Raw genomic sequence first — 27,358 nt, 5'->3', positions numbered from 1 at the left:
AGGAAGTACTTTCACTGGGTACAAATATCCTCTCACAACTGAGAAAAAGGCATACAAGGGCTACCAAACCTTAACAAACCAAGTGCAACTCCACAAAATAACACCCTCGTGTGCCATTACTGTAACTTGCGAGACTTCATTTTAGCAAAAAATAGTAGCATAAAATATTGTCATCACAAGAAAATTGCCTACCAAAACATTTAGTAATAACATGCAAGAAATTTCAACTCAATCATTGTGATCTAAGGACCAAGAAAGTAGCCCCAAGTGAAACATTAATTCATAGAAATTGCCACATCCTGAGAAAATACTCAAACAGCAACATAGAGTGGTACAGATTAGATCAGAAAGTTCAAAAAGAACTTGCAATATTTTTGTACAACCAAGTACTATCATTGAAACTCTCAAATACATAATACAAGTTACCGCCCACGACCACGGCCACGGCCCCTTCCTCGTCCACGCCCACGACCAATAGGTTTGCCTGAAAACAATATAAAGGCTTACACAAAACTAAAGACAAAACATTAACCATTTATAAATGTAATCAATTCTAACGGAGAGAAAAACTATACCAGCAGCTGCCTTCTTTGGCTTGATTCTTGGTGTATCTTCCACCAGCAGTGCTTCCAGGTTCAAGCTATCAGGCAAAATATAGTACCGAATATTATTTCCCCTGACACTGAGATGGTCAAGTGTTACAGGAGCTTTCCCCTTCAGCGTTAGTTTCACTGTCTTCAAGTGTGTGTTCATGCTTATGTCAACCCCTGTTCATGACACAAATGCAGCATAAACTACCATAGAGTGATGTTCCCTAGACTTACAATGACTATCATTGGTTCAAGGAACAAAAGTAAAAAATATGAAGATCTTATGTCTACGCCATAGCTTGACATCATATTTTGCAATCTGAACTGGCTTTAGTGTCTTCTCATTCAAGGATGCAAAAAATTCCAAAAAATCAACGTATTTAAACATTTTCCATGACCTGGGATTATTAGGTTTCTAAACAAATCTAAAACTATTTCCTTCATTCAAATATTGTCGAGAACATTCTCAAAAATTAAAAGACTGCAATGAATTAGGCTACACAGTGTAAAGATTAAAAAATACAGCTTCCAAGAGGATGAAATCAACATGAAATGGCACAAGGGAACCCTTTTAGTAAATCTTTCATGGGCATGAGAGTTTCCCCACCTCTGTGCCAATAGAAAGTGATAGGAAACCTCAATTAATAACTATTTGTATAACTGACACAAGAAAGCACCACTCAGAAATAAACATAAGGGAAACCAGGCACTGTCCATGGTAAATTGAAGACATCATCTCTCAACATCTAATGAAAGATGGAAAAAATGACATGGTGAAATTTTCCATTGCTACCCCAAATTCACCAACACCGGTATTCCACAGAATGTATGCAAATAGAAAGTACACATTGTGGTAATCTGCATAGTGAATACTTGAATACGCTTAGATTTTAATAAAATCCCATGGAGCACATAGCATGTTGACTGGGAATCATTTGCATGGGCCTCTTTTAAATTAATATAATTCTTTTTCCCCTCTCCCACTTCTCCCCATATAAAGAGTGTGAAGCCAGTAACTTTATAAGAGACCCCTTTCGGTTAGCAATTTCTCTAAACCTCATCTGTTGAATATCCTTGTAAAATCAATGGCTATGGATCAGCCTTCACCTTTTGGGTGGCCTGTAAATGTGCATCTACCCTTTTGGAAAGGGCTTGCCCTGTGAAGAAGTATAAGCTGACTATACCATTTTGCATCAGATATTCGTATCTAACCTCTTATTCACCCTCCACTAGAATCTCATTATTGTGATTGATTGTTATCTATGGACAACACAAGTGCACAGTGAAGTCCTCGGAACCTCCTTCTGATCCTTTGCAATATGAGATGTCGGATGAGCTTGTGGTTCTGCATTATTTGTAGGTTCTGTTCTTGTGCATTCTAGTTTTCTTTATGGAGTTTCCCAATCTCTATATTGATGCATCATCTCTTTTATTTTTATACATAGTCTCTCCACTTTTTCCCAGCAGATGATTTAGGGTTAGCACCAGGGTAGAGTAGATAGGAACTGGCCTTCTCTATAGGTTACCCATTTGAAAATGGCCCAAGCTTCCAATGCTGTTGTGCATGTGCTAGCAGACATTCAACACCATAACATAGGTTGAGAAACATATTGTTTGAAATGAGTTTGAACTGTGGCTAATGAAGCAGTGTGCAATGTGCTGCCATTATATCTATGTCCGCCAACTCAGATACTCATTGTCAGCTAGTTTACTGGGCATTTCCAGAGGCAGAGTGCATAACTACCTCTGGAAAATGGGCAAAGATAGAAACCATGTTATTAAACTTCTTAAAAATATATTAGCACAAGAAATGCACATTAAGGCCATTGAAAAAGCCATGTCACTATTTTAGTGCAATGTCCCATTTGAATTTTTAATATCCCGAAGGGAATCTTTTATAATATCCACGCAAGTTTAAGTTTAATTTCTCTACAATAATATATACACCAGAAACTACACTTTTTCCAACTGGTATTTCTGATAGTGATAATTAATCAAATTTGCACAATTAAATATCTCTTTTAAAGATAGCAATCAGATTCCCTAATAAACAGCAAATGTTATTTACTTAAAATTTCAATAATGTCTACTAGAAGATCACTCAACTTAGCAGAATGGTAATCTCATTCTACAATTCCTGCCATGTGGGGTTTCGTCCTCAGGGTAAATGAATTGCAGTTCCATGCTCCAAGAGAACAATCAGATAATAAAAGATGGATTATTTATATGGCATTACTGCCATGTGGGGTTTCATCCTCAAGTTAAACGAACTACAGTTCCATGCTCCAAAGAAATAATAAAAGATGTATTCTTTGGATAGTGGTTACTTCTTCTTGTTGGTGTCTCTTATATATCTTTTTCCTTCAATATTCATGATTCTTTACATGCCCCTTTATTAATAAGATTAAAAGTTTTTATATTTTATATATAGTTTTTAAATTTATTGTTATTATTATTATTATCATCCCATTTCAAAAAGGGGATATTACAATTAGCCTATCTACCTATTCTTCGACAGATTGTTGATACTCGCCTGTATGCATGTCATAAGAATGTCAATATCGAATCAATTATTTATGTTTTTGAATAATACTATTATTCATTTCTAACAACAGTTGAGAAAACCCATGCAGGTATAGCTTAAAAAAAATTCCACACTTTTCCAGAAAGGATTTATATAGCCCAATTTATGCCCATTTGCTATCATTGAATTGGAATGGACACATGTTTCTGGTATTTTCACTTTAACTGTTCAGAATGGATCAGGATGGGCAACTTTTCCTTATCTGTTGTGAAATATTTTACAAATGATAAAATCTCAGAAATACCCCCAACACTACAAGAATATTTCATACAGTGAATTCCACTTAAACCCCTCATTTTCGTTTGAGAAAGATTTTACAGGTGAAGACTTCTCCAAAACACTCTCCATGCAACGCTTTCTTGGAAAACTTACAATCCCAAATATATCAAGTGACCATGCTGATGACTCCAAATTTGTAAGACCCAAAACTATTTTTGGTCATTAGAGAGAAGCCTGCCCAAAAACCAAAAAATGGCCAGAAATAGACAAGGTAAAGTTCAGAAAGTGATATGAATATATGTTCTTGTGTAGTTCAATCTTTCATCTATGCAGCCTATAATAATAGATACAGGATACCTGCCCTTTTTCTCAAATGGAGTGAATGTCATTAGAAATTTAACTAAAACATAAGGTTTATGCATCAACATGATAACTCCTCTAAAATAAACTTGAATAAACCAACGTCCAAGTTTATATTAGCCCCCAAACAAACATAAATAATTAGTTGTCTCACTTATGCAATTTTTAGATAACTAACGTCTCCATAATGCCAGATCATTCATAACAGTATACACTATTTTCCTCCGGCCTCAAGTAGAGCGTGAAGAAGGATAAGATACTGTAAAAATTATTAGCAAACTATCTCTGTAAAAGTGTGTAGCACATGGAGACTAATAACTGTTTCTTGTAAGCATTAGCGTCTTCCATCTCCAATAAAGTAAATAATCTAATAAAAACTTGCCTCTGCTTCAGCTCATTCTCCAATGCCTTAAGTGCATACAAGATTTTGCAAACTACCTCCACAAATGTGTGTAGAGCCTAGAAACTAGTAGTGGTCCCTCATAAACATTTGGATCTTCCATCTTTAATCGATTATTCAATATGTCAGGAGCCAAATTGTGTGCATGCATTGGACATTGAGCTGAAGGAAACACATCTTTAATTGGAATTGCACCTTTCTAAACTAGGGTCACACACATTGTGTGTAACATTATATGCTCTATCTCCTCAATGGCATCATATATTTAATCCTTTGAAAAAGGTGGAATTTCCTAACAAACAAATTAGGATTTAATAAAGACATCATAGTGCACTCTTTGCATCCTACAAATACACAAAACACACTTCTTTGATTTAAGAATCTATAATGATGGGCAAGCCTTACCCCTTTAAAATTGTTTGTTTAGCCTCTTATCATGGTGGATATTATAGTATCTACATGTGCAAATGTTTTGAACAATATTTTGTATTTTTTTCAGAGGCACCATGATCATGATTTAAATGAATCAAATGGATAATGTACATGACATCATCATTTATAATGATGATGAATATTTATTACATCAAACTACTGCTATGATGATTTCTCTGATATGAATTTGATAGTCTTTCTAGCTTCCCAATTGTTTTGCTTAGTTGATCTTTGAATGCATTTCTGGGAAATCGTGATTGTTTATGCTCTTGTACTTCAATTAAATCTCTTATCGGGTAAAGTTGAACTTATTCATAGCTTGGATCTAATTATCTCCTACAAATTATTAATAATCGTCTATAACTCAATTCAGACAAGATCACTTGCTGAAAGAATTCCTCTCAGTGCATTCTTCTTCTAGTCGATTTCATTCTATTGAGTTTTAATGTGTCGATTGAATTAGGGCCCAATGGATTAAAATAGTCCCAATCAAAAAATTTACAATCTTTCTGTGTCTGGCAAAAAATTATATAAAAACTTTCAAAAGAGTTTAAATGTTCTCATATTTCTAATATCCTCTGTATCAGAACCAACTTCCAACATGCCAGCGGATATTGTTGGTATGAGCAAAGGAATGAAATGAGAGGAAAGGCTTGTTTTTTTCAAGAGAGATGATAGCCCTATGTTATCGATGACCGTCTAATAAAAGACAGCAGTTACAAAGGCCATAAAAAATAGCAGTTATAAAAGAGCAGAAATAAAAGAACAATTGTACTAGCAGTTATACAATCATATGCTATGCTCCCCAAAGTTTTGGGGACAAGGACAGCGAGACGCATTTCTGGTACGAGGTACTTTTGGGCCATTTTTTAAAGGACGGCTAATAAAAAAGTGGATAAATTTTAAAAATATAGAGAAATTTCAATTATTCATATCATTACATTGATGAAGCATTCATCATAGACATTGAAGAAGCTTAATACATAACATTAGACTTGAATTGAGATTTCAAATTCGAATTGACAAAGAAAGTAACAAACATAGTATATAAGAATTATAACAAAATGCCCAAAAGCTCCAAGATTCAACTATAAAATGATTAAATAGGAAATATATGCCTGTCCCTAATCAGCAAGAGGCAACTGGTAGTTCTATATCAAAATCGGTGCTCATGTCTAAGTCACTACCAATATAAGGGGATGTCTCAAGCAAAGGATTCTAAACCAATCCCTCCTTTAAGTCTCTTCATTGATTTGTATAGCATTTCAAGATCAACATCCCATCATAAGGCTAGAATTTAATGATACTCGCGACTCTGACGATCCTATACCCACAAATCACTTTGTATAGCCACCATCTTCTCCGATCATCTAGAAGTAAGGTTATTCCTCTTGACTGATTGAATGGAGTGATATATGGACCAATTCCTCTCTACACAAAGGAACTGGCAACTTGTGAAAGACAGTGAACGGCAAGTAACCTCTCTGTGCCATGTCCACCATCCAATAGGGTTGGTTTGAGCTAACCTGGCTCTATCTGACCTTGCCTCTGATTTATTGAAGGTTGGACCACAGACATTGACAAATGCAAGCCACTGTGAGCGAAATAAAGTAGATTGCTCTTCAACATACATTTTCCCAAGGGCCTTCATGAAGCCTTCTTTCACCTCTTCATCATGAGATGGAGAAACTCTCCCAAGTCTTGTTGCATATCATTTGAGATCGAGAGCATAGGCTGCCATATGAAGTGGTGTGTTCATATTGTTCCACCATTGCATCACAATGGACCTAAGCTACTCATAAAATCCCAAAGTAGGGTCCCTACCATGAATTGCTTGCTTGATCTACCCAAGCATGCAATCAAAGGTCCCATAAATCTCTCCAAGGCTAGGAGAGTCAATATCAGCATATTTAATTGCTCACACAATAGGCCCAATAAGGAGAAAACATATCTGCTAGTGCAAACAAGTTATAAAAATTAAAATCTTCAAAAAGAATGGAAATATTTTACAAGTTAAAAACATTAATAAATTATTAAACTAACATTTTAAAAATTAAATAATAAAATCAGCAATTTTCTTACCTTGTTGTGGACCACCAGTCATCATTGAGGATTTTTTGTTCCACGCTTCTTCCTTCTACTATGCTTGAATCTTGCAATCTACCCCACTTTGCATTGACCACCATCAATTGTGAAGCTTCCTAGAGCTCAAGCATCCTCTCTAACAAAATGAAGTAGCTGGCATATCTAGTGTCCACAGCATTGAGGAATTCCTTCCTCGAAAATGTCTTGAACAAAGCAAGGGAAGTGTGATGGTTGCAAATTAACATCTGTACATCTCTAGCCTCTGACATCACTACCTTCATCCAATCTATATTCCCAATGTCCTTCAAGGTATCGTTCAATGCATGAACACGACATGGGGTCCTAAAAATGTGCTTATAAGCACCCTCTACCATCAATCCAGCTAACTTACACACATGAGCTAAATTGATCACTACCTCTAAAACATTAGAGGCTCCAACATCTTCTATGGCATCTCTCAAAATTTGAAATGGGAAATTTGCATCCTTCCTTTCCCCGAACAATCAATAGCTCTTGTGAAAATAAGAGTCGGTCATAGATGTGACAATAATATTGATGAGAGACCAATGTTTGATATTGGTCTACCCATCCAAGATAATAGAGCATCCATCCCTTATCCAAGTTTGTCTCATATCTTCCATCAACACACTCACCTTCAAATATTCTCTATCAAGGAGGGTGGTGTGTAGCTTATGTTCTCCAAGTGAAACAAACGAAGGAGAGGCATCTATCACATCTTTGAACATTTGTTTAAAATATGGTGAACGTGCCACATGAAATTGTATGGCATGAACATAAAAAAAACTTGGCATAGAGGAATCAGCCACATCTCCTAATTATGTGTTAAACATATCTGCAACAATAGTTTTCTTCTTTCCCCTAGCAGAAGTAGACCTTTCTCCCCCATGAAATCCAACATCCATGGACCCTGTAGGCCATGACACGCTAGACTGCAAACTCTCCAATGGAGTTCCTTTCTTTCTTGCCTCTTCCTCCATATGCAATATAGTTGCCTCAATCTTCTTAATAGGAACTATTTTTTCACAACCTTTTTCCCCTTTACCACCTATCCACAAAAGATGACAACTGCCCCTGTATTATTTTTTGCACAAATGCCAAAGCCATTCTCTACTCCCCCCTAAATTTTTTTTCTTATCCTTATCAACTCATGATGCAAATTGTAATAGAAGTTTCTTATGATTAAATGGGCCTTTGGCATAGGTTTTCAAGACTTTGGAAGGACATTCGAATGGGTTTGAAATTGCTGGCCCCGCTACATTCCCACTCCCTGAAGAACCCCCAATAGCTGCGATACTTCTATGAGTTCTACTTCTAGGTCTACTTCTTTCATGCATTTAAACTTCAGCCTCCTCCTATCATTATAGTACTCTCACTATTGCTCATGAATTTTTTAGGTTAAGAATTGTAAAGAGAGTTGCAAATTCAAATAAAAGATAACATAGAACTCACAATGCCCTTACTATGTGGTAAAGAATTTGAAAACAACTTGAAAAAATGCACAACAAATGTAAAATGAAAAACTTGCCTTCAATAGAGTGGATTTGATGCCCTAGCCTCCTCTTTCAACTGTTGTTCTCTCCTCCTTCACTTGCTGCTCTTCATCTCAAGTTTGCAAATGTCAAAATGAGAATGTTCTTTTCTTTTTGTTTGTTTTGCCCTTGTGGACCTGCCCATCCCTTTTTTTTTTAAAGTAGTTTTTTAATAAAAAACAATTCAAAACATTGTTGTGCAGTAGGGGACGGCTAGTCGTACCTTGGCCATCCCAAGGACGAGTACGACTAGCTGTCCCTTACCATCCCCTATCATTTCTGGGGCGTTTCGAGGATGCCCCCAATTTTTGGCACTGATTGGGAACGGATAGGTGTTTTAGAGGTCTTCCTAAGTCCTTGAAATGTTTCAGGGACAAAGACAGGGGTACTGGGGCAAGGGGCACATCCCCGAGGAGCACTGATTATTTGTCATTATTCTTAGTTCTAATATAGCATAATATATCCTAATACCCCCCTCTTAATGACTAAACCAAAAACAACACCAAGCTTGCCCCCAAATTTGAGGAACTAACTAGGACCAAGTTTGTCATCGGATCAGCAGGTTGCTCCTGAGAAGTGCAGAATTGAAAAGTAACATCTCCACACTCTACTGGTTGCCTAATATAATGATGATGAATCTCAATGCGTATGATGCCAGCATGACACATTCGGATCCTTACCAGCTTTAATACCCACTAACCATCACACAAAAAAGTTGGGTTGAAGAATACAGATGAAACTGAATATTTGTCAATATTCTATGAATCAAAACTACATCACATCCAACAGTCACAACTGCCTTGGCTTAGCTTCAATGGAAGATAGAGTTATTGTTTATTGAAGCTTACATTGCCAAGAAATTACTCCTGGTCCTAAAGAGAAAATATACCTTATAATAGACTACCAAGTAACAACTGATCCCACCTAATAAGAGTTAATACATTCAAATCTGCTAGCTGGTGAAAGAATGAGACAAAGCCAAGAGTATCTTTGGCATACTACAAAACTTGATTTGCGGCTATTCAATGAGACAGCTTTAGTTTTGACAAAAACTAAGAGAGCTAACAGCAAGTGGAGATCCAATCTAGTGGTTGTATCAAGCTGCAACTATCTATATAGAATGATTTGTTGACTAGAGATCAATCATCAAAGGCTGATAACTTCAGCCCAACCTCCATAGGTGTAGAAGATGAGTGCCAATCCATCATTCAAAAACTTTCGGAAAGACTTGTAGCATATTTGAACTTAACCATGACGATGCAATAAGCAGATTGTCAAAACTCAATTTCTAAGCGGGGATGACCTAGTGGTGTAGTGGTCATGTGGTTGCACTGTTAATGGTGCAACCAAAGGTTCAAATCCCTGCTTGGCCCAAACAGTGTTAATGCCAATTTCGGCCCACCTTGGTGGCCATGTTAGAGGTTGGTGGGTGTGCTGGTGGACGTGCAGGAGGTTGGTGGGCGTGCTTGTGGACATGCAAGAGGTTGGTGGATGTGGAGATTGGTGGAGGAGGAAAGAGGATTGGTGGAGGAAAGAGGTGGTTGGTGGACGTGGAGGTGTTAATGCCTCAATATGATGTACTCAGGGATGGAGTCCCCCTCTGTGACCCCACTGGTTCAAAGCTCCAATCAAAAGCCATTACCGAGCAAAAAAAAAACTCAATTCCTAAGCAATAGTGTAGGTGGCCTAGATCAAACATGTCAAAAACCTACACACAAGTCTAATTTCACTTGCTAAATTCCATGTTTGTGCTTCTTGATCACGAGATCGTTAGCATATACAACAATAATTATAGTATCATCACCATTGTTTTTGACATAAAGATTTGAATCAAAAAATTCTTCTAAATCAAGAATATTTTAGACATTATCAATTTTGAAATACCAAGTTCAAGGAGCCTACTTAAGCCTATAAAAGGACTTAATCAACTGGCAAACTAGGTGTTCACAACCAAGAACCTAAAAACCCTCGAGCTACACCATATAGACCTCCTCATCCAAATATCCATTCTGGAAGGCACTCTTGGCATCCATTTGATACACCTTCCAACCAAATTGAGCAGCTATGGAAAGAAGCAACCTTTGTAGTAGGCGCAAAAGTTTCTTCATAGCCTATCCTCTCTTGTTGCCAAAAAAAAACTTTAGCAACCAGACATGTCTTGTACCAGTCCAAAGAACTATCAGCTTCACGTACTAGTCCAAAGAACTATCAGCTTCACACTTTACCATAAAAACACATTTACACTCAATGAGCTTTTTCCATGAAGGCAATTCTTGTTGCAAATGTGAAGATGTGTGATGTGTCGGTATGGTTGTCATTGATTCTCATTGATGTCAACGTACTGATTCTGTGTTTGAGTGTTTGGTTTGACTCCGCATTATTGATATGTTGCAGATGTGTTCATGATGTGTTGATATGTTGATGATGTGTTGATATGTTGTTGGATATTACCTTGAGATATTACTCTCGTGTTTTGGAGGTCCCGAAGTTGTGCTCTAGAAGTCTATGCAGTAATGATATTTTTTGGCAAAGGTTGCAGTGCTTCGCGTTTCTCCGCATTGCCAATTTTGTTGATAAGATTTTGCATTTATGTTATTCACGTACTTATCTTTGTTATTCTGATTCAGCACGTGTTGATGTGCTCCAAAGTTGTGGTTTTGGATATGATTATTTTGGGTCTACTTGACCTCGAATGCTCTACCTTATGCTCCAATGATTGCAGCGTTTGGATAACATGTTGTTGCATCCTGATGTGGTCCACTTCTCATCCCTTTCCACCACGAGAATGCCTCATGATGTTGCATCGTGATCGGTATAAATGAAGAATGATTGTAATGAGGAATATATAGAAAGATATAGAAGAATTTGGATTGAAAAGAAAATCTATCTCCTGTTTGTTGAAGTGTTTTTCAGGCACATGCGAACACAAAACAAAATACCCAAAAGTATCTTATCCTCTCTTGAACAAAGTTTCTCAAATGCTAAAGATTGGCTTAAGGATCACTTGAGATAACTCCAAGGTTCTTGTATGTCGGGTCACGACGTGTGGATAAGCTCAATGGTTTGATGTGATTATGTTGGGATCACAAAGGGACTTACGTTGAATTGTTGAATGCTTGAATCGCTGGAACTTGATCATCTGATGTTGCAATCTTGTGATGCTTTTTGATCCTAAACTAACTTGAGTTGAAAAAAGGACAAAAGGAAAGGGTTGAGAGAGTCTATTCTAAGAATGCAAGAGAATGAGTGAATGATTCGATGGAATCCTACAGGGCGAGGTCTCACCATCAACTTGAACGATTTGACACGAGCTCAATGCAATCTTCTAAGGGATAGTTCAAAGATGTTCAAATCATTACCATCCAAGTTAATGCATAAACAACAGATGTATAACAATTTGAAGTTAAGCTCATATCATTCCAATTGACCACACAAGGCACACTTACAATCAGCAAGAGGTTAGTGGTATGGACTAAACGAATTCCACACAAATGCATTCAACAAATTCTTCCATTCAACCTAATCAACATGAAAGCAAATGAGAAGTAGAAACCATGGGACTAGTTGAAATAATACATTTCACCATAACTTCAATGAAAAGAGTATCTCATTTACAAGTCTTGACAACAGTTCCTCCTCCTCCTAATCTATTCCAACTTCTAACTAAACTATTCTTCTCTTATTCACTAATTCTCCTGCTACTAACTATTCACTAACTATTAACCTTTACAAATGAAGAACCTGAGCCTTATATAGAGAGCTCATTACAATGAATGGCCAAGATTGATTTGAGATCAACGGCCGAGATTTTACAATGAAATCCCTAATTAGGGTTTGTTACAACAAACTTAATTATGGCCAATGAAATAATTAAAACATTTTGACACATGCCCTCTCTAGAATATTCGACCAATGGATAACGAGGGTAGGTGCCTCGACGTTTGTGCCTCCATATGATGAGCGTGGTTCATTGAGTCAAGACATGCAGATGTGGAACTCCTTGATTTGGTGAGTAGTGACTAGGATGATGACTAGGACGCCACTTCAACTTGGGCTTGTAGACTCTATTCATCATGAAGGAATATTCCTTGATACTCAACATTATCCAGCTTCAACAGGGATGATGATGATCTTCTAACTTTGATTAACTCTTTGAAACTATCCTCTTGAATCTCAATCCTGGAGGTGCAAGGTATAGATTTTGACTTCCTCTTAGTTTGGAAGTATTCATGTTGCCTTGGAACGAACTCTTGATGTCACAACTGCTTCTCTCCTTTGGAGTTCCTTCTTTGTGACTCCATGTTGTTGGTGATGTGGATCATGTCCTTGTGTAAGTGAATGCTTCTTATGTAATAACCTTCTTGCGCTTGTTTATGAAGTTCTCTTGAAGATATCTTCCTTGTATGTAGGAATTTGTTTGCTAAGAGACTTGTTTCAATCCTCCTCCACCATAATCCCCTTGATTTCTTTCTTCATCTCTTGCAAAACAAAACAAATGAGCATCAAACACACATGATATATACCTTCTATATAACCTCCTAATCTGATATAATTTCTAATTTTTTGTGGTTTGCAGGTTTGATAAGAGGATTTAGAGAGAATTTGCTCTCATGAAGGAGCAATTGAAGTGTTTTTTCACTCCTAGGGAGGAGCACTTGAAGTAGATTTCGCTCCAAGGAAGGAGCACTTGAAGTTCTCTCTCACCTTGATGCACTTGAAGTTCACTCTCTCCTTGATGCACATGAAGTTCTCTCTTGGAGACAAGCATATGAAGTTCGCTCTTGGAGGCCATCACATGAAGTTTGCTCCATTTGCCTTACTCATGAAGTGAAAACCAAAATGAACTCCCCCTTCATTACGTCATTGTTTCATGAACTCAATCCTTAGGTTTTTCAAGTCTTCATCTACAAATACATGTCAAACTTTCCCTATGAAGGCCTAAAATGCAAAATTCGCTTCCAAAGGAGTACTTGAGGTGATCTCAAATCAAAATCATACTCACTATCCTCATTCAAACGCTCTAATTCACAATCAAACAAGGCTCTTAGGGGAAATTTGATCCAAAAGTGATGGTCATGAAGTTCGCTCCTCAGGCTAAGCAAGATTGTGATGTGGCTCATTGCGAAAGTCAATAACCTTAAGGAGAGGTTCAAAGTGAGAATTCAATTTCCCACTAAGCAGTTTAAAGAACAAAGACACTCTAATGGCCCCTCAAAACGATGGCCACATTGTGCACTTTGAAAAAGTCAAGCTTTGTTTTTAGGGTTTTTTTCTAAAGTTTTTATATTTACATTTTTCTTAATTGAGGTTTTTTTATTTGATATAAAATTTACTATATGCATTTTCAATTTTTTATGATAAGAGTTATAAATATTATTTTATTTCCATTACATTTTTATTTAAAAATTTAACATTTAATGTTATTTTATTTTATTGTTTTACTTTCTTTTATAAACAAAAATCATTTAATAAATAAAATTCAATATTTCAAAATATTTAATTTAAATTTTAAATTAGTCATGTATAAAATTTTAAAAATTCAAATATTTAAATTAAGTTTAACTTGTTTTATTTTTAAATTAGAAACTTTAAATATTTTAATTAAATACTTAAACTTATTAATATTTTAAATTTATTATAATCTATTTAGATTTAATATAATATTATTTAATTTGTAGTGATTTTAATTTACTATATATAAATTAACAAATTTAAATTTTTCAATTAAATGTTTAAACGTATTATTTATATTTATTATTTAATTATTTCCAAGTAGAAGACCTACGAATTTTTAATTAAAAATTTGCCAAATCCTCACAAACCCCATAGACCTGCTCTGATACCATGAAAAATAATTGAATGAATGATTCAATAATCGGATAATCTATTCAACAAAATACAAGCGTATATAAAGAGATTACAAGACGACGTTCTAAATTAAGAACAAGTCGTTTATAGTGAACTACTAAAAAGCTAAATGCTAAATAAAGCTTCTAAGCTAATTAACTAAAAAGATAAATGACCATTAAACAAGGAACTAAATATAGGTGACTAGTATATAATTAAATATTCTAATAAATTTAATCATGAACTTTTTTTGACTTTTTTCCCCTTACAAAACTACTTCCGAATTTTATCATTGTTGAACACGAACTCGAACATTGTGACATAGATTGTAATACCCACATTTTTTTATTATGAAACATGCAATTTCAAATTTTGTGAATTTCCTCTACAATTCACAACTTCTCAATACCAACCACACCTATTACACATTTCTTGTGACCAACAAATTTGCATCATCCATGACTACAAATGCCCACATGACTGAAAACCCATGATATAGAAGATGGCGATGGCGTTCGTGCGGAGGCTTGCAAGCGGTCAAGCTAGGGTTTCGCGGCCCTAGCTCGCAGGTGGTTCTGGTGCAATATCGTGCGGGGGTGGGAAGTGCAGGGTGTCAGGGGAAGACTATGGCGGAAGGCGCTGGTTGGGCTCGGCTGTGGGCGTGGGGGTGGTCGCCGGGAGGTGTGGCGATTGCGCGGGGGTGCGGTTTTTGCCTGCTACGACCGTGGATATCCCGTGTGAGAGGGAGATTCGGTGGACCTCTCTTCAGTGGTGCTAGTGAGGGGAGTTGCCTTGGGTGTTAAGCTTCTGTGGGGGCCCCTTTGGGGTGTGGGCCTTTGGCCCTTTTGTCTTTGTTATTTTTTAATTTTTTTTGTGCCCCGATGGCAAGTCTGGGTGGGGAGGCCTCACAGGTTGCTCCAACCATGGATTTCCGTGCTGCAGTGGGCTCAAAACCCCCACTTCAGAGTATGAAGACGTTTAACAATAACCTCTTCTCTTCTGATTCGGGATCTAGGAGTGTTGGTAGCTCTCGCATGGTGAAGATTAATGGTTGTCTGGAAAGATGCAGCGAGAGGCTGAAGCTGGTCATTCCTTCTGAGATAATAGCTGAAGACATTGAATATTTTTCAAACCACTCGCTATATTGCAAGTTTTTGGGAATGAGGATTTCCTTGCAGTTTTTGGAAAACTGGGCACAGCGGACTTGGGCATCGGAAGGGGAAATGGAGATTATGCTTCTGGCAACTAACTACTTCATGGTTACTTTCAACTGCATGGAGGATCACAATAGGGTCTTTGAAGGAGGCCCGTATTTTTACAACCAGGTGGGATTATTCATCAAACCTTGGCATGCGGGGTTTAATCCTTCAAAGCAGCTCCCAAAATAGGGTTCCAGTATGGGTTCGATTACCACGTCTTCCAGTGGAATGTTGTCGAGAGGATGTGCTACAGATGCTTGCCGCTCTGCTTGGGAGGCCAGTGGGATCCTCTTCGCAAACTCTGGGGAGAAAGGTAATGACCTTTGCACGTATCTGTGTTGAAATAGATCTTAGTAAACCCTTGCCAGACGCTATAGATATGTGTGTAGGCTCTTATTCTTGGGTACAACAGTTAGATTATGAGACTTTACCATTTCGTTGTCGTCTGTGTCATGAGTATGGTCATTTACAACGTAAGTGTCCTAGATACAAACCGGTGGTGCGACAACCTCAGCAGTCAAAAGTGAGCCTTGATAGGGCTGAGAAAGGGAAAGCTGTCATGCCGGTTGTGGTAGAGGGTGCTGATGGTTTTGTCTCAGTTAAGACAAAGGACAAGAGCAGAGGTCAAAAGAGGCCCTTACAGGAGAGACGTGAGGAGGATACCTTTAACAGATTTGAGGCCTTGGATGACCTGAGCCACCAGGAAGTAAATCCGGGGTTAACCCCTCTAGATCAGGGTGCATCAGGAGGGGTCCCAGAAAGTGTAATGCAGGACTCTACCCAGGCCCTGCTAGTGGTTGGAAGCCAACAGATGGAGATGGACCAAACAGTAGGGGTACAGCTGGGCTTGGCTCCTGGTAGTGAGGTGAATTTGGCTGAGGGGGAGGGTTCTCCGATAGCTTTGAAATTGGAACCGGCTAGGGTTAAAAGTAATAAGTCCTTCGTTCACCTAGGTCTACATCAGAAAGATATTAAGAAAAGTGCTTCAGAGAAGAGCTCAAAGGTTGGCAGAAAGAAGGATCTGGATAAGATCAAGTTGATGGGGGAAAATTTGGTTGAGTTAGGGTTAGTGAAGACTCTGGATTCGCACTTTTCCAATCCTCCTAAATGATTGTGCTCTCATGGAATGCAAGGGGCTTAAACAGCGGCCCTAGACAAAAAGTTGTTCGAGATTTGATTAGGAATCATTCACCTGATGTCCTATTCTTGCAAGAAACTAAACTTTCAGTGGAGAGCATGATGGGTCTCGTGCCAAAGCTGTGGGGGCGAGGCGAGTGTCAGTGTGTTGGGGCACCTGGTTCCTCGAGAGGGGTGGCCTGTCTTTGGAACCCTTTAAGGTTCCGCCCTGTCTGGTGGGCTGCCTCCAGATCCTCGTTATCCGAGGTGCTATCTAGTCTTGAGCCTGGGGAATTCATCTTGTTTTCGAACATCTATGCTCCCACTGATCTTTAGGGTAAGCAAAACTTATGGTCGCATGTTTCTGATATGCAAAGGTTGGCCCCTTTTCATCCTTGGATTATGGCAGGAGACTTCAATGCCATCCTGGAGTTGAGTGAAAAGAAGGGGGGTGTAATGCGGTTGGAACCTCTTCTTTCCTTTTTCAGGATAGTATCTCCTTGCTGTAGCTAGTTGACATTAAGCCTGGCAATGGTTTGTTCACGTGGAACAACAGGAGGGTGCGAGAGTATTGGATTGCAAAACGGTTGGATCGTTTTCTGGTTTCTAGCTTTTGGATTAGCAGGGGGTGGTCCACAAGTTCTGAGATTCTGAACTAGAGAGGGTCGGATCACTGGCCCATCAAGTTGGTTTCTTCTTCGGCTCGGGTAGCCCACTCGCCTTCATTCAAATTCCAACTTATGTGGCTTCAGGACCCTTCTTTGCAGGTTCTTGTTGCGGAATGGTGGAGGAAAGGGAGGCCGGCCTTTGGCACTGCCATGTACTCTTTTGCCAAGCAGCTGCAATTTGTTAAGCTGCAGCTTAAACAGTGGAACCGACAAGGTTTCGGGAATATTTTTCATGAGAAGAAAACTGCTCAAACTGTGCTGAATGAGTTCACCAGTGAAATCAGAGAGCATGGTTTGTCTGAGGACTTGCTTAGAAAGGAAGACAAGGTTGTCAAGGTGGTAGAAGAATGGGAGCTTAGGGAAGAAATATATTGGAAGCAGAGAGCTCATATTGATTGGTTGAAGGAGGGGGACTAGAACACTGCTTTCTTCTTCAACTCAGTGAAAGCAAGGAGACATGGAAATTCCATCCCTATTCTGGTTAATGATAGAGGTGAACAGTGCTTATCCTTGCAGGAGATGTCTAGGGAGTCGCTTCAGTTTTTCCAGTCCCTCTTTAGGGAGGACTCTCAGGGGGAAACAATGGAGGAGAATCTGGTTTTGGCTTGTATTCCTTCTCTTGTCTCGAGGGAGATGAATGAGTAGCTTTTGTGTCCTATTTTGCTGGAAGAACTTGAGAGGATTGTCTTCCACATGAGGAAAGGAAAGGCTCCTAGACCAAATGGGTTCCCAGTTGAATTCTTTCAAGAGTTCTGGGATATTATCAAGCTGGATTTATTGGAAGTTGTACAAGAGTCCCAGAGGAATAAGCAGATGCTCTGGGCATTGAATGCGACCTTCATTGCTCTAATCCCCAAGTGTGAAGGGGCCAACCGGTTAGGTCAATTCCACCCTATCTCTCTCTGCAATGTGATTTATAAGATCATCTCTAAGCTGATAGCGGATAGATTGAAGAAGTACCTGGGGAATGTTATTTCTGAGGAGCAGAGTGGGTTTGTGGAAGGGTGCCAAATTCTGGATGGGGTGGTCATTGCTACGGAGACCATTCATTCTATGGCAACCTCCAAGGAAAAAGCTATGTTTATCAAGCTGGATATGGCTAAGGCGTACGATAGAGTTCGGTGGTCCTTCCTTCAGAAGATCCTCAGGGCTTTTGGTTTTGCTGATGAGTGGATCCAATGGGTTATGAGTTGTGTTACGTCCACTTCTTTCTCTGTGCTTATCAATGGGGACCATACTGAGCTATTTGGTGCTTCTAGGGGTCTCCGCCAGGGGGATCCCCTCTCCCCTTATTTATTCATTCTTCTTGCTGAGGGTCTAGGGAGGCTGATTAAGCATAATGTGGGCCTGGGTAATATTCAAGGTTGGAGATGAGGTAATGAATTGCAGCCACAGTCTCATTTGCAGTTTGTGGATGACACAGCCCTTATGGGGCTAGCTCGGATCAACAAAGCTTCTAATCTACGTAAGGTCCTGGATATTTATCTTGCGGCTTCAGGCCAGTTGATCAATGAGGATAAATCTTCTATCCTCTTTTTCAACACTACTGAATCTATTCAAAGGAGGATTGCTCTTATCTTGAGATTCCAAGTTGGCTCCCTGCCCTTGACTTATTTGGGTATTCCTATTTCTCCTGGCAACCCCCCTAGGGAGTCGTGGCAAGGGATCTTGGATAAATTCCGCTCGAAGGTTGATCACTGGACTCATAGATGGTTATCCTTTGTTGGGAGGGTTCAACTGATTCAGTCGGTGGTTCAAGCTCTTCTGATCTATCGATGTATGCTTTAGGTGGCTCCTAAGTGGTTCTTGAAGGGTTTGGATTTTCTGGCTAGGCAATTCTTATGGGCAGGTAATCTCTCCTCTTCCAAATGGAGTCTTGTCAATTGGGACCTGGTGTGTAGCCCGAAGCAGTCCGGGGGGCTTGGGTTAAGGCAGTCTATTCTTTTTGGGGAAGCACTTGCAGCTAAATTGTACTTGAGGTGGTGTGTTGAGCAGGATCAAGGCTGGGATAGGATTTTGGCCAACAAATATATGCAGAGGATCCCGATGGAGGAAATCCCTAGATATCCGCTTGAAGGAAAGGGCTCATCGATCTGGTATACTCTCAAGAGGGGGGCTTCGCTCATTAAAGCAAGACTTTTTTGGATTTGCAAAAGGGGGGAAGAGGTCCTTTTCTGGAATGACTCTTGGGATGGATACCCTCCCATCCTTGATCAGTTTCCTAACCTTGGGAACCTGTGTCAAAGGTTTTTGGAAGCGGGATGGTCAAGGGTGAGTGACTTTAAGGCAGTTTATAAGTGCGGTCGGCTGGATTTGGAGCAGTGGAAGACTCCTAATGAATGGTTGGTTGTTGGGATGGAGGAAGAGTGTGCTGAGTTGCAGGGCATTTTGGCGAGTAGACACTATAGCTCCCTCAAGGGTAGGGATGGGCTTGCTTGGTCTCCAAATCCTAAGGGCGTTTTTTCTGTGTCTAGTGGATACCGGGAATTGTTGAGCCAAAGACTTGAGGGAAGAGAAGTGAACTAGTGGAAACAGGTGTGGAATAATGTTTCTTGGCCGAAGTGTAATTGCTTTGCTTGGACTTTGGCTTGGAATAGATGTCTAACTTGGGACAATATCCGCAAGCGGAGATTCTTGGGGCCTTCTATTTGTGTTTTGTGTGGTAATGGAGAGGAAGATTCCTCACACCTGTTCTTCAGATGCCCCTTCTCTATGCTTATATGGCACTATTGGTGGGGGGTGTGCAAGCATCCTTGTGTCCATGCGGATTCTTTGGTGGAGTTTTGGAGCTGTTTGGGCAGACCTCCTATCCCGTCCTCCCTCCTCCAGACTGTCTAGTATATTGGGCCCATCTTCATTCTGTGGCAGATCTGGCTCGAAAGGAACAGGAGGATCTTTCGTGAGGCCAAACTGTTTGTTCAACAAGTTTGGAATAGGATCACTGCTATGATTCGAGAGACAGTGGAAGCTAAATGTGAGGTGAATTTCCTGCTGGGTAGAGATGAGGCAGATATTGTGAGTAGGCTTGGCTTGCATGAGTTGTCTCCTGCCTCTGCTTGTGTCATGAGAGGTAGACGGGCTATGAAGAAGGTGCAAAGAGTGGGAAGGTGGATACCCCCTCAGGATGAGTTTATCAAGATTAACACTGATGGCTCATCTAGGGGTAACCCAGGCCCGGCTGGAGTAGGTGGTGTTGGCAGGAATAGTAGGGGGGAGGTTTTTTTCTTCTTTTCAGTGCATAAAGGGTGGCAGTCTAATAATTTTATGGAGGGCTTTGTGATTCTTTATGCACTTGAGCGGGCTTTGGCATTGGGTCGTAGGAAGGTGATTTGTGAATCGAATTCACAAATTGTTGTTAACTTGTTGTCTGAGCAAAAGGTGAGTGGGATTCAGTGGCAGTTGGTAGGGATTGTTCAGCAGATTCTCCAAATTAGCTCTTTAATGGAGCAGGTGTCCTTCATCCACATTCCTCGAGAATGGAATGGAGCGGCTGACTGTTTGGCCAAGTGGGCCTCGGAACATGATAGTGATTGGAAAGTTGAAGGTTGGGAGCATCTCTCTGGGGATTACTGTCAGGAATTGCAAAAGATTTTCACTGAGGACATGGAGGGTTTTGAAGCTGGATGATCTGTGGCTGGGTTGGTGGTTCTTCTCTGGGGCCTCGGGGCTCTGGTTCTCTTTGTAATTCTTGTGACTGATTTTCAATAAAGTTTTTACCCTTTTATAACAAATGCCCACATGACTAACCAATCTTCCTTGACAAAACACAACTTTGTTGTACTTTACTACCCACGATCCTAACCAAGAAAAAAATGATTTTCTTCAAGCCCACAACCTTATACCTAGATGCTACAACCCGCAACCTTCGCAACTCTAAACTTATCTTCCTGCTTTCTTCCATGAATTTTGTTAGCTCTAACACCACTATTGCAATGAGCAATGGAGTGATATGGGACAAAGGGCTTGCTTATCTCAGTACAAGATGGCAACATTATATTGTGGAGTAACATCTAATAAAAGGCACTTACAAAAGCCATGAAGATGGCAATTAAAAAAGAGCTGAAACAAATGGACAAATGCAATAGCAATTACACTTTCAATTGTCATTATTCTAATATAGTACGACTATACCCTAACAAAAACTAGATATTGTATCCCTAGAACAACCAATAAATAATTTCATACCTATTGTTACATTGATTCCTCCCTCAATAACCAATTCCTATATGTTCCTACCCTTATTGAAGTTAAACATTAGTTGTATTATTGACTTGAATTCTTATTATAACCTTTAACTAGATAGGATATAAAAGAAAAAAGAAAGGAGAAACAACTTGAAAATTGAAAATATATGCACATCAGTTAAACCAAAGGACAAGATACATGGACAATGGTGCAATCTAAATAATTACATAAAAATGGCATTTCATAGAAGGGGAATCTTTAATAGTTCCATTGTCCCTATTCAAAAGTCCCATGACCTAATATAATCTTTATAATGAAGACAAAATTACAAAAGTGGAGATCAAAAACTTTGCCAATTTATATGGTCTTAGTCTATAGCGTACAGTTTATATTGTAATTTCTAAGACAAATGAGGCAACCAAGACCTAGGGTAGATATGTCTAGGGAGAAATGGATGTGCTTCCCCCACTCAATGTGTATAAATTCACACAAGCATCCCAATCATATTTTGTTTACAAGAGATGTGTGCCAAGTCCTAAAATACCAACTTATGAGTTCTCTAATTGCTTTAACTTTTATACTGATCAAGTTGTAAAATCGTCAACAAAAAAATACCAAAATCCCTAGTGTAACTCGAGTTAATAAAGCATGATATACAACATAAATTTGGTTCCCCACTTAACGAGTAGGCAAATTAACACGAACATCCTTAATAACATATTGAGTACTTGAGCATTGTCCCCAACCCAAGAATGCAAACTAGAGAATTTGCTTCCACATAAAACGCCCTTTTGATAAAACAATATATTTTAAATTACTACTTCAACTTTTCAAATGGTACCTACTTTTTTGTCAAGGTATTTCCCTTGACTCCTCCATTTAGCAAAGCTCTCTTCTTAAAGAAAAAAAATTATCTTAACCCTTCCTTGCTTTAAAAAAAACTTTTTAAGTCCAAATATAAATCTCCTTGTGGAAAAATAGATAAATTAAATAAGCCACTTTCCAAAACTTCAACTTAACTCTAAACCTACATAAATTGTTTGTTCTTTTGGTATTTCCTCGTCTGAGATAGTTTTCCCCTTAGATAGTTGAAGGAAAGGATGAAGTCAAATGTGCTTTAGAAGCAATTTGAGTTTTCATTGAGATTTTTTTCTCTTTTAGGTGAAGAAAAAAGTATGTTAATGACTAGATCTCAAGAGATGATCAATTGCATCCAAACCTTTGAGCAAACATACCCAATCTCTCCCAACCATGTTCAAAGGACAAATGATGTGTACTCAGAATGAGGGTGTGTTCTAATGCTTATTACCCAAGGAAAAATATCTCTTTTACAATGGCACATGTGCACTAGCCATCAACCAAAGTGAAACAAACATGCAGATGTCAAATAGGTACACAGTGGGAGCCCAACTTGCTTGCAACACATGCTAACTTGAATCAACACTATATTTTGCATGTAAAAGAGTAGGCTCTTGTGGCATATGTTCAAAAATAAAGGCAGGCTAATTACTTCACACTTGCAAATTGTTTTTATTTCCATGCATTCCACCTCAATTCTTTGCTTCCACTTTCCACCATTATTTTCACATTACCTCAGTCGATTTACCACAATATTTGTTTATATTGATGTTCACTTCACATTGGATACCATTTGTTCATTGGCTTGCATGATAAGTAAGTAGTGTACTTATTCTCACGATCATCAGCAGGTTGAAAACATTGGACTTAGTTGCACAAATTTATTTGTGCAAACATTATGAAGATATCAACAGTCTCGAGTCCACAACTTAATCTTCCTAGTGCCATACACTGAAAGATAAAAGCAAATATATGCCAAACAAGACCCAGCAGGCATAACGTGCATGGCAGACAAGAATATGGAAATATTCAATGTTGTTGTTGTAGCTAGGTTGGGTCCTTCTAGGGCCGACCTAGCACAATTAGATGGCTAAGTGGACGGTCGGCCTTAGCCATGATAAAGGGCAACAAATTAATGCTATGATCCGATTCAAAATGGGCAAATTAATTATGCAAGATGGTGTAACTTGTAATGTATTAGTCTGGCCTCATTTGGGGCGATTCATGTAACTTGTAAATATGATGTAACTTGCAATAGGTCCTGACCTATATACGTAACTTGTAATTCATAATGTAATTCTTGGCGCCAAAATATGCAAGGCCGACTAGAGGCCTATTGGGGGCAAAGTCACCTATATATGCAAGGTGATTTGAGATCAAATTATAATCAATCAACAACGAACTACTTCTGATTAAGATCAGCGAATTATCTCTTGATTAGGCGAATCACCTAGGGTTCCTGAATCTGTCTAAAGGCTGGCGAATTTGTATTCCAAGCTGAGTGAACTTCTTTCAATGCTGTCAAATAAAGTTACAATGACAGCGATCTGCATTTGAAGGATTGTCAAGGTCGTAGCATTTCAGATAAGTCTGCCCTAGCATTGGAATATTGTAATTGTGCTACTGTGCTTCATCTAATATAAACTAAGATAATTGTTGCTGGGTTTTTCACCTCCAAGAGGGAGGTTTTCCCAGGGTATCCTTGTGTCTTGTGTGCATTTTGTGTTTTCTGTTTATTACTGTCAATCTGATTACTAAAATTAACATCCAAATCACTCCGAGAGGCTTCTACAGGCAAAACATCTAATTCAAAAGAGATATTGGACATATAGCATACATTACTTACATGTTCTACTTATATAAGAAACATAACAATCATAAATGCATCGAATCAACAGAAAAACTCAACACCCTTCAAAAGTAAGTTCTATTCTCCAAATTCCAGTTAGAGCAAAAAATTTCCAGGATTTTGGTAATAGCAAGGGACAATAAAAAATTATATCAAATATAACATTTGTACGAAAAGAAGCTGAAATCTATTTTAAGTAAGCAATACTAACATATTGAAGCAGATTCCATAATTAATGATTAATATGTGTAAATTAAGAACTGCAAATGTAAATGGTAAATTTAAACACAAACAGCAAAACCAAATTGCTTAAGTATATAGATATTAAAATTCCATTTATCCAGTGATATCTGATACACTGATATTAAAGGCGGCATTCCAGTACCCCCTACCTGCCCCTCTATGTTTTTATATTTTTTGTGTTGTTTAGAGTTTTTTTATTTTTTGTTTTTGCTGTTTTTTAGATATTTTAGTTGCTAAATAGGGTGGCAACCAAGGATGCCCTGCTGTTCCAGCACAATTCAAATGCATCCTTGCACTCCTCTGCCATTCCAGGGGCAACAGGACATACCCAAGCATTGCCAAAAATAGGTAGCATCCCCGGAGAAATCCCTATTTGATGGAAATGATATTGGAATGCCGCCCAAAAAAATTCAGGGCCTGGGGGGGAATATTTCAATCCCATTTACCCCTGTAAAGCCGTGAAAGAAATAGAATTTTAAATTATAAAATCTACACTTCTAACATTAGGTTAAGCACTACCTTCCTTGTGGCCTGTAACCTTCAAAAGACACTAAACAAGCATGTTAAGAAGAAAAAAGGGCAGATTTTGTATAATCTACGTTACTAAGTTTCCCATAGTCAGTCAGCCATACACAAGGTTTCTAATCTCAGGAAAAACCCCAACCTCGCTAGGGCTTACATGAACAAGACCGACTGCAAGTTTTGGGTGAATTTATCAAAATAGATGCCCCAGCAAGCCAAAAACTAAGTCCAGAATGTTGTGGCATCAAGCCAAAAATGAGTTCAGCCCACTGGTGCGGCACTAAACCACACATGAACTCTGTCATTGTGAAACACCTGACCCTACGCAGGAAGTTTAGTTTGCCGAAAAGGTAACAAACGCCTATTTGACACGAACCAAAATTCTTTGCGACTAAGTTTTGATAACACTCCTCCTTGTGCGCCCCATAATAAATAAGATTCAGTACCATGGGAGCCGGCGTAGACAAGCAACGAGAAAATGAAATCTACATATACTTCAATATATTCATTTTGCAACACATACCAGAAACTTGGGTTTCCTGAGTCGTCGATCTAATAAAATATTTTGGAAAGTTGGGGTTCTAAAATGAAAAATTTTAAATAAAAACCATATAAATAAATTCAAGCAAAAGAAAAAAAACGACCCAATAGATTAACTTGCATTTGTTGTTAAACCCTAAACCCTATATCTCAGCAACTAAAAATCATTCGACCTCCATAGCTTATCCTAACAAAGAAGCAAAGAGTTGAGCATCAAACCCGTAATGGTCCCATGGACTACAGTTCCATTCTTGAGTTCAATGTTAACTGTTTCGTTGTTCAACTTCATCAGAAACCTGTGAAAATGGAACCCAAAAGAAATGAGACCATTAGATGCATATAGATAGAGAATGAACGAGGCAACCCTACAAGAAAGCTCGTCAAAATCATTATTTTTTCCCAAATAAAATCAGAGAAAAAGAAAACAACAAAGAATGAAGCCACTAATGCCATTAAAGCATACCGGACAAGCTTCATGGTTGTAAATCTTGCAACGATCAGAAGTAGTTCTTAATCGACTGTTATTGTTTTAACCATGCGGGTGTAGCTCCAAACGCTGGAAACTCGAAAGTAGTTAAAATGACTAATATTACAAATCAATAATACTGGTTTTAATGAGGTCCGCCTTATAAGTTCAAGTCTGGTAAATCGGGAGAGAGGCTTTTTGGGCTTTTTGACATAGAATTTTGAGCTTCCTAATCACAACATAAATGATCCTTAGCACTGAAAGGATCCTTTCATTTTATTTTGATTATTTTTAATTAATAATTTGGTTTATTATATCAATTTTTTTTAGATAAGATCACTTCACTTTTTAATAATTTTAAATTATTTTGTGTGGAATTGTATAATGTTAGTATTAAATTAGATTCATTTCATTTTTCGATTTATAGTTTTGCATGATAAATCAAGGGATGCAATGCATCAAGTTCTTTCAAATAGTGTAGTTAGTTTAGAGTAGGTAGAAAGATGAAGATAGAAATGGGAATCGATGTATGGAGATAGGTAGAAGAGATGTATAGCAATAGAGAGAGATGCAAAGATAATGAGATAGAGATAGGAAAGAGATTTAAGAAGAAATATGGAGGGATGGAGATAGAGGGGCAAAGAGATATAGCTATAAGGGTCTAGGAAGAGGGACAGGGAGAGAAAGTGATGAACTGAGTCTAGAGATAGAGAAAGATGGAGGTAGATAGAAAGAGGTGAATAAATAGATAGAAGGTGGACAGAGGGAGTGATATAGATTGCAGAGATATAGAAAGATAGAGGGAGAGTTGGAGAGATAGATGAAGCTATAGAAAGTGATGTAGAGAGAGATAGTGAGAGCGGTATATCGATAAAGAGAGAGCTCATGAAGTAACATATTTTGTATTATATACAAACTATAAGCATTTATAAAAACACAATCATTTAAAGAATCATAGTCTCAACTTAAATATTAAATTATGTAATGGTAAAAAAATAATGTGAATTTTTTATTTTACTAAGATTTGCAAGTAATGAAACATATCAATTTAATAAAGATATAGTGGAAGATAATTGAGATAAATTTTTTAATTAAATGTAAATTTAAAATTAAAATAGAATAAATTAAATTCAAACTTAGAATATATCAAAATTCAAATAGTAATTTAAAAAATTCATAACACATATTAAACTTATTAAATTAATTAATAATTAAATAAAAAAGTAAAAGAAATTCTTTAATTAGTTAGAATTAGAAATGTGTGCGGGAAAAGTGGTGCAAAGAAACGGAAAATTCGGTTTCAAAAGGGTCCACACACCAATGGGACTCTTTGTGCAAGTTATGGAGCTATATTGAATAGCTCAACTCCCCAAGGGACGTTCCATTGTTCTCTATCTCACAGGATCCCTCAAGTCAATGCCTTTGCTCTCAGATCACTGAGCAAAGTGACTTTAGGAATGACAACTCCAAGAATGAGGGATGTTTGATCAACTTAATATGAATGCATTCCTAGTTATGCATGATATTAAATCTAATATGATTTAAACTAGCATGGATGATGATAAGATAAAAGATTAGTGAAACCTATCCTAACATGATATACTAGTCTAATATGAGTGTGCTATGATAATGGAAATGCTTCTTA

General features: G+C 38.1%; 1 protein-coding gene across 1 annotated transcript; it reads right to left on the bottom strand.

Moving 5' to 3' along the window:
* Window positions 1-199: 199 nt before the first annotated feature.
* LOC131034658 (small nuclear ribonucleoprotein SmD1a) lies at window positions 200-25,954 on the bottom strand. Its single transcript, XM_057966230.1, has 4 exons — window positions 25,711-25,954; window positions 25,467-25,543; window positions 576-767; window positions 200-484 (listed from the first exon to the last, which is right to left on the bottom strand). The coding sequence occupies exons 1-4, from the start codon at window positions 25,722-25,724 to the stop codon at window positions 423-425; spliced, it is 345 nt and encodes a 114-aa protein (XP_057822213.1). The 5' UTR covers window positions 25,725-25,954; the 3' UTR covers window positions 200-422.
* Window positions 25,955-27,358: the final 1,404 nt, after the last annotated feature.

Source organism: Cryptomeria japonica, chromosome 5 (assembly GCF_030272615.1).
Source record: "Cryptomeria japonica chromosome 5, Sugi_1.0, whole genome shotgun sequence".
Lineage (NCBI taxonomy): Eukaryota > Viridiplantae > Streptophyta > Pinopsida > Cupressales > Cupressaceae > Cryptomeria > Cryptomeria japonica.
This window is presented reverse-complemented; position numbering and strand designations above follow the sequence as displayed.

Excerpts from the sequence above, each read along its gene's own strand:
- LOC131034658 (XM_057966230.1), bottom strand. Across the intron at positions 768-25,466 it reads AGTCCATGGGACCATTACGG|GGGTTGACATAAGCATGAAC; the intron begins GTTTGATGCTCA and ends TGTCATGAACAG. Across the intron at positions 485-575 it reads GCCAAAGAAGGCAGCTGCTG|GCAAACCTATTGGTCGTGGG; the intron begins GTATAGTTTTTC and ends TATTGTTTTCAG.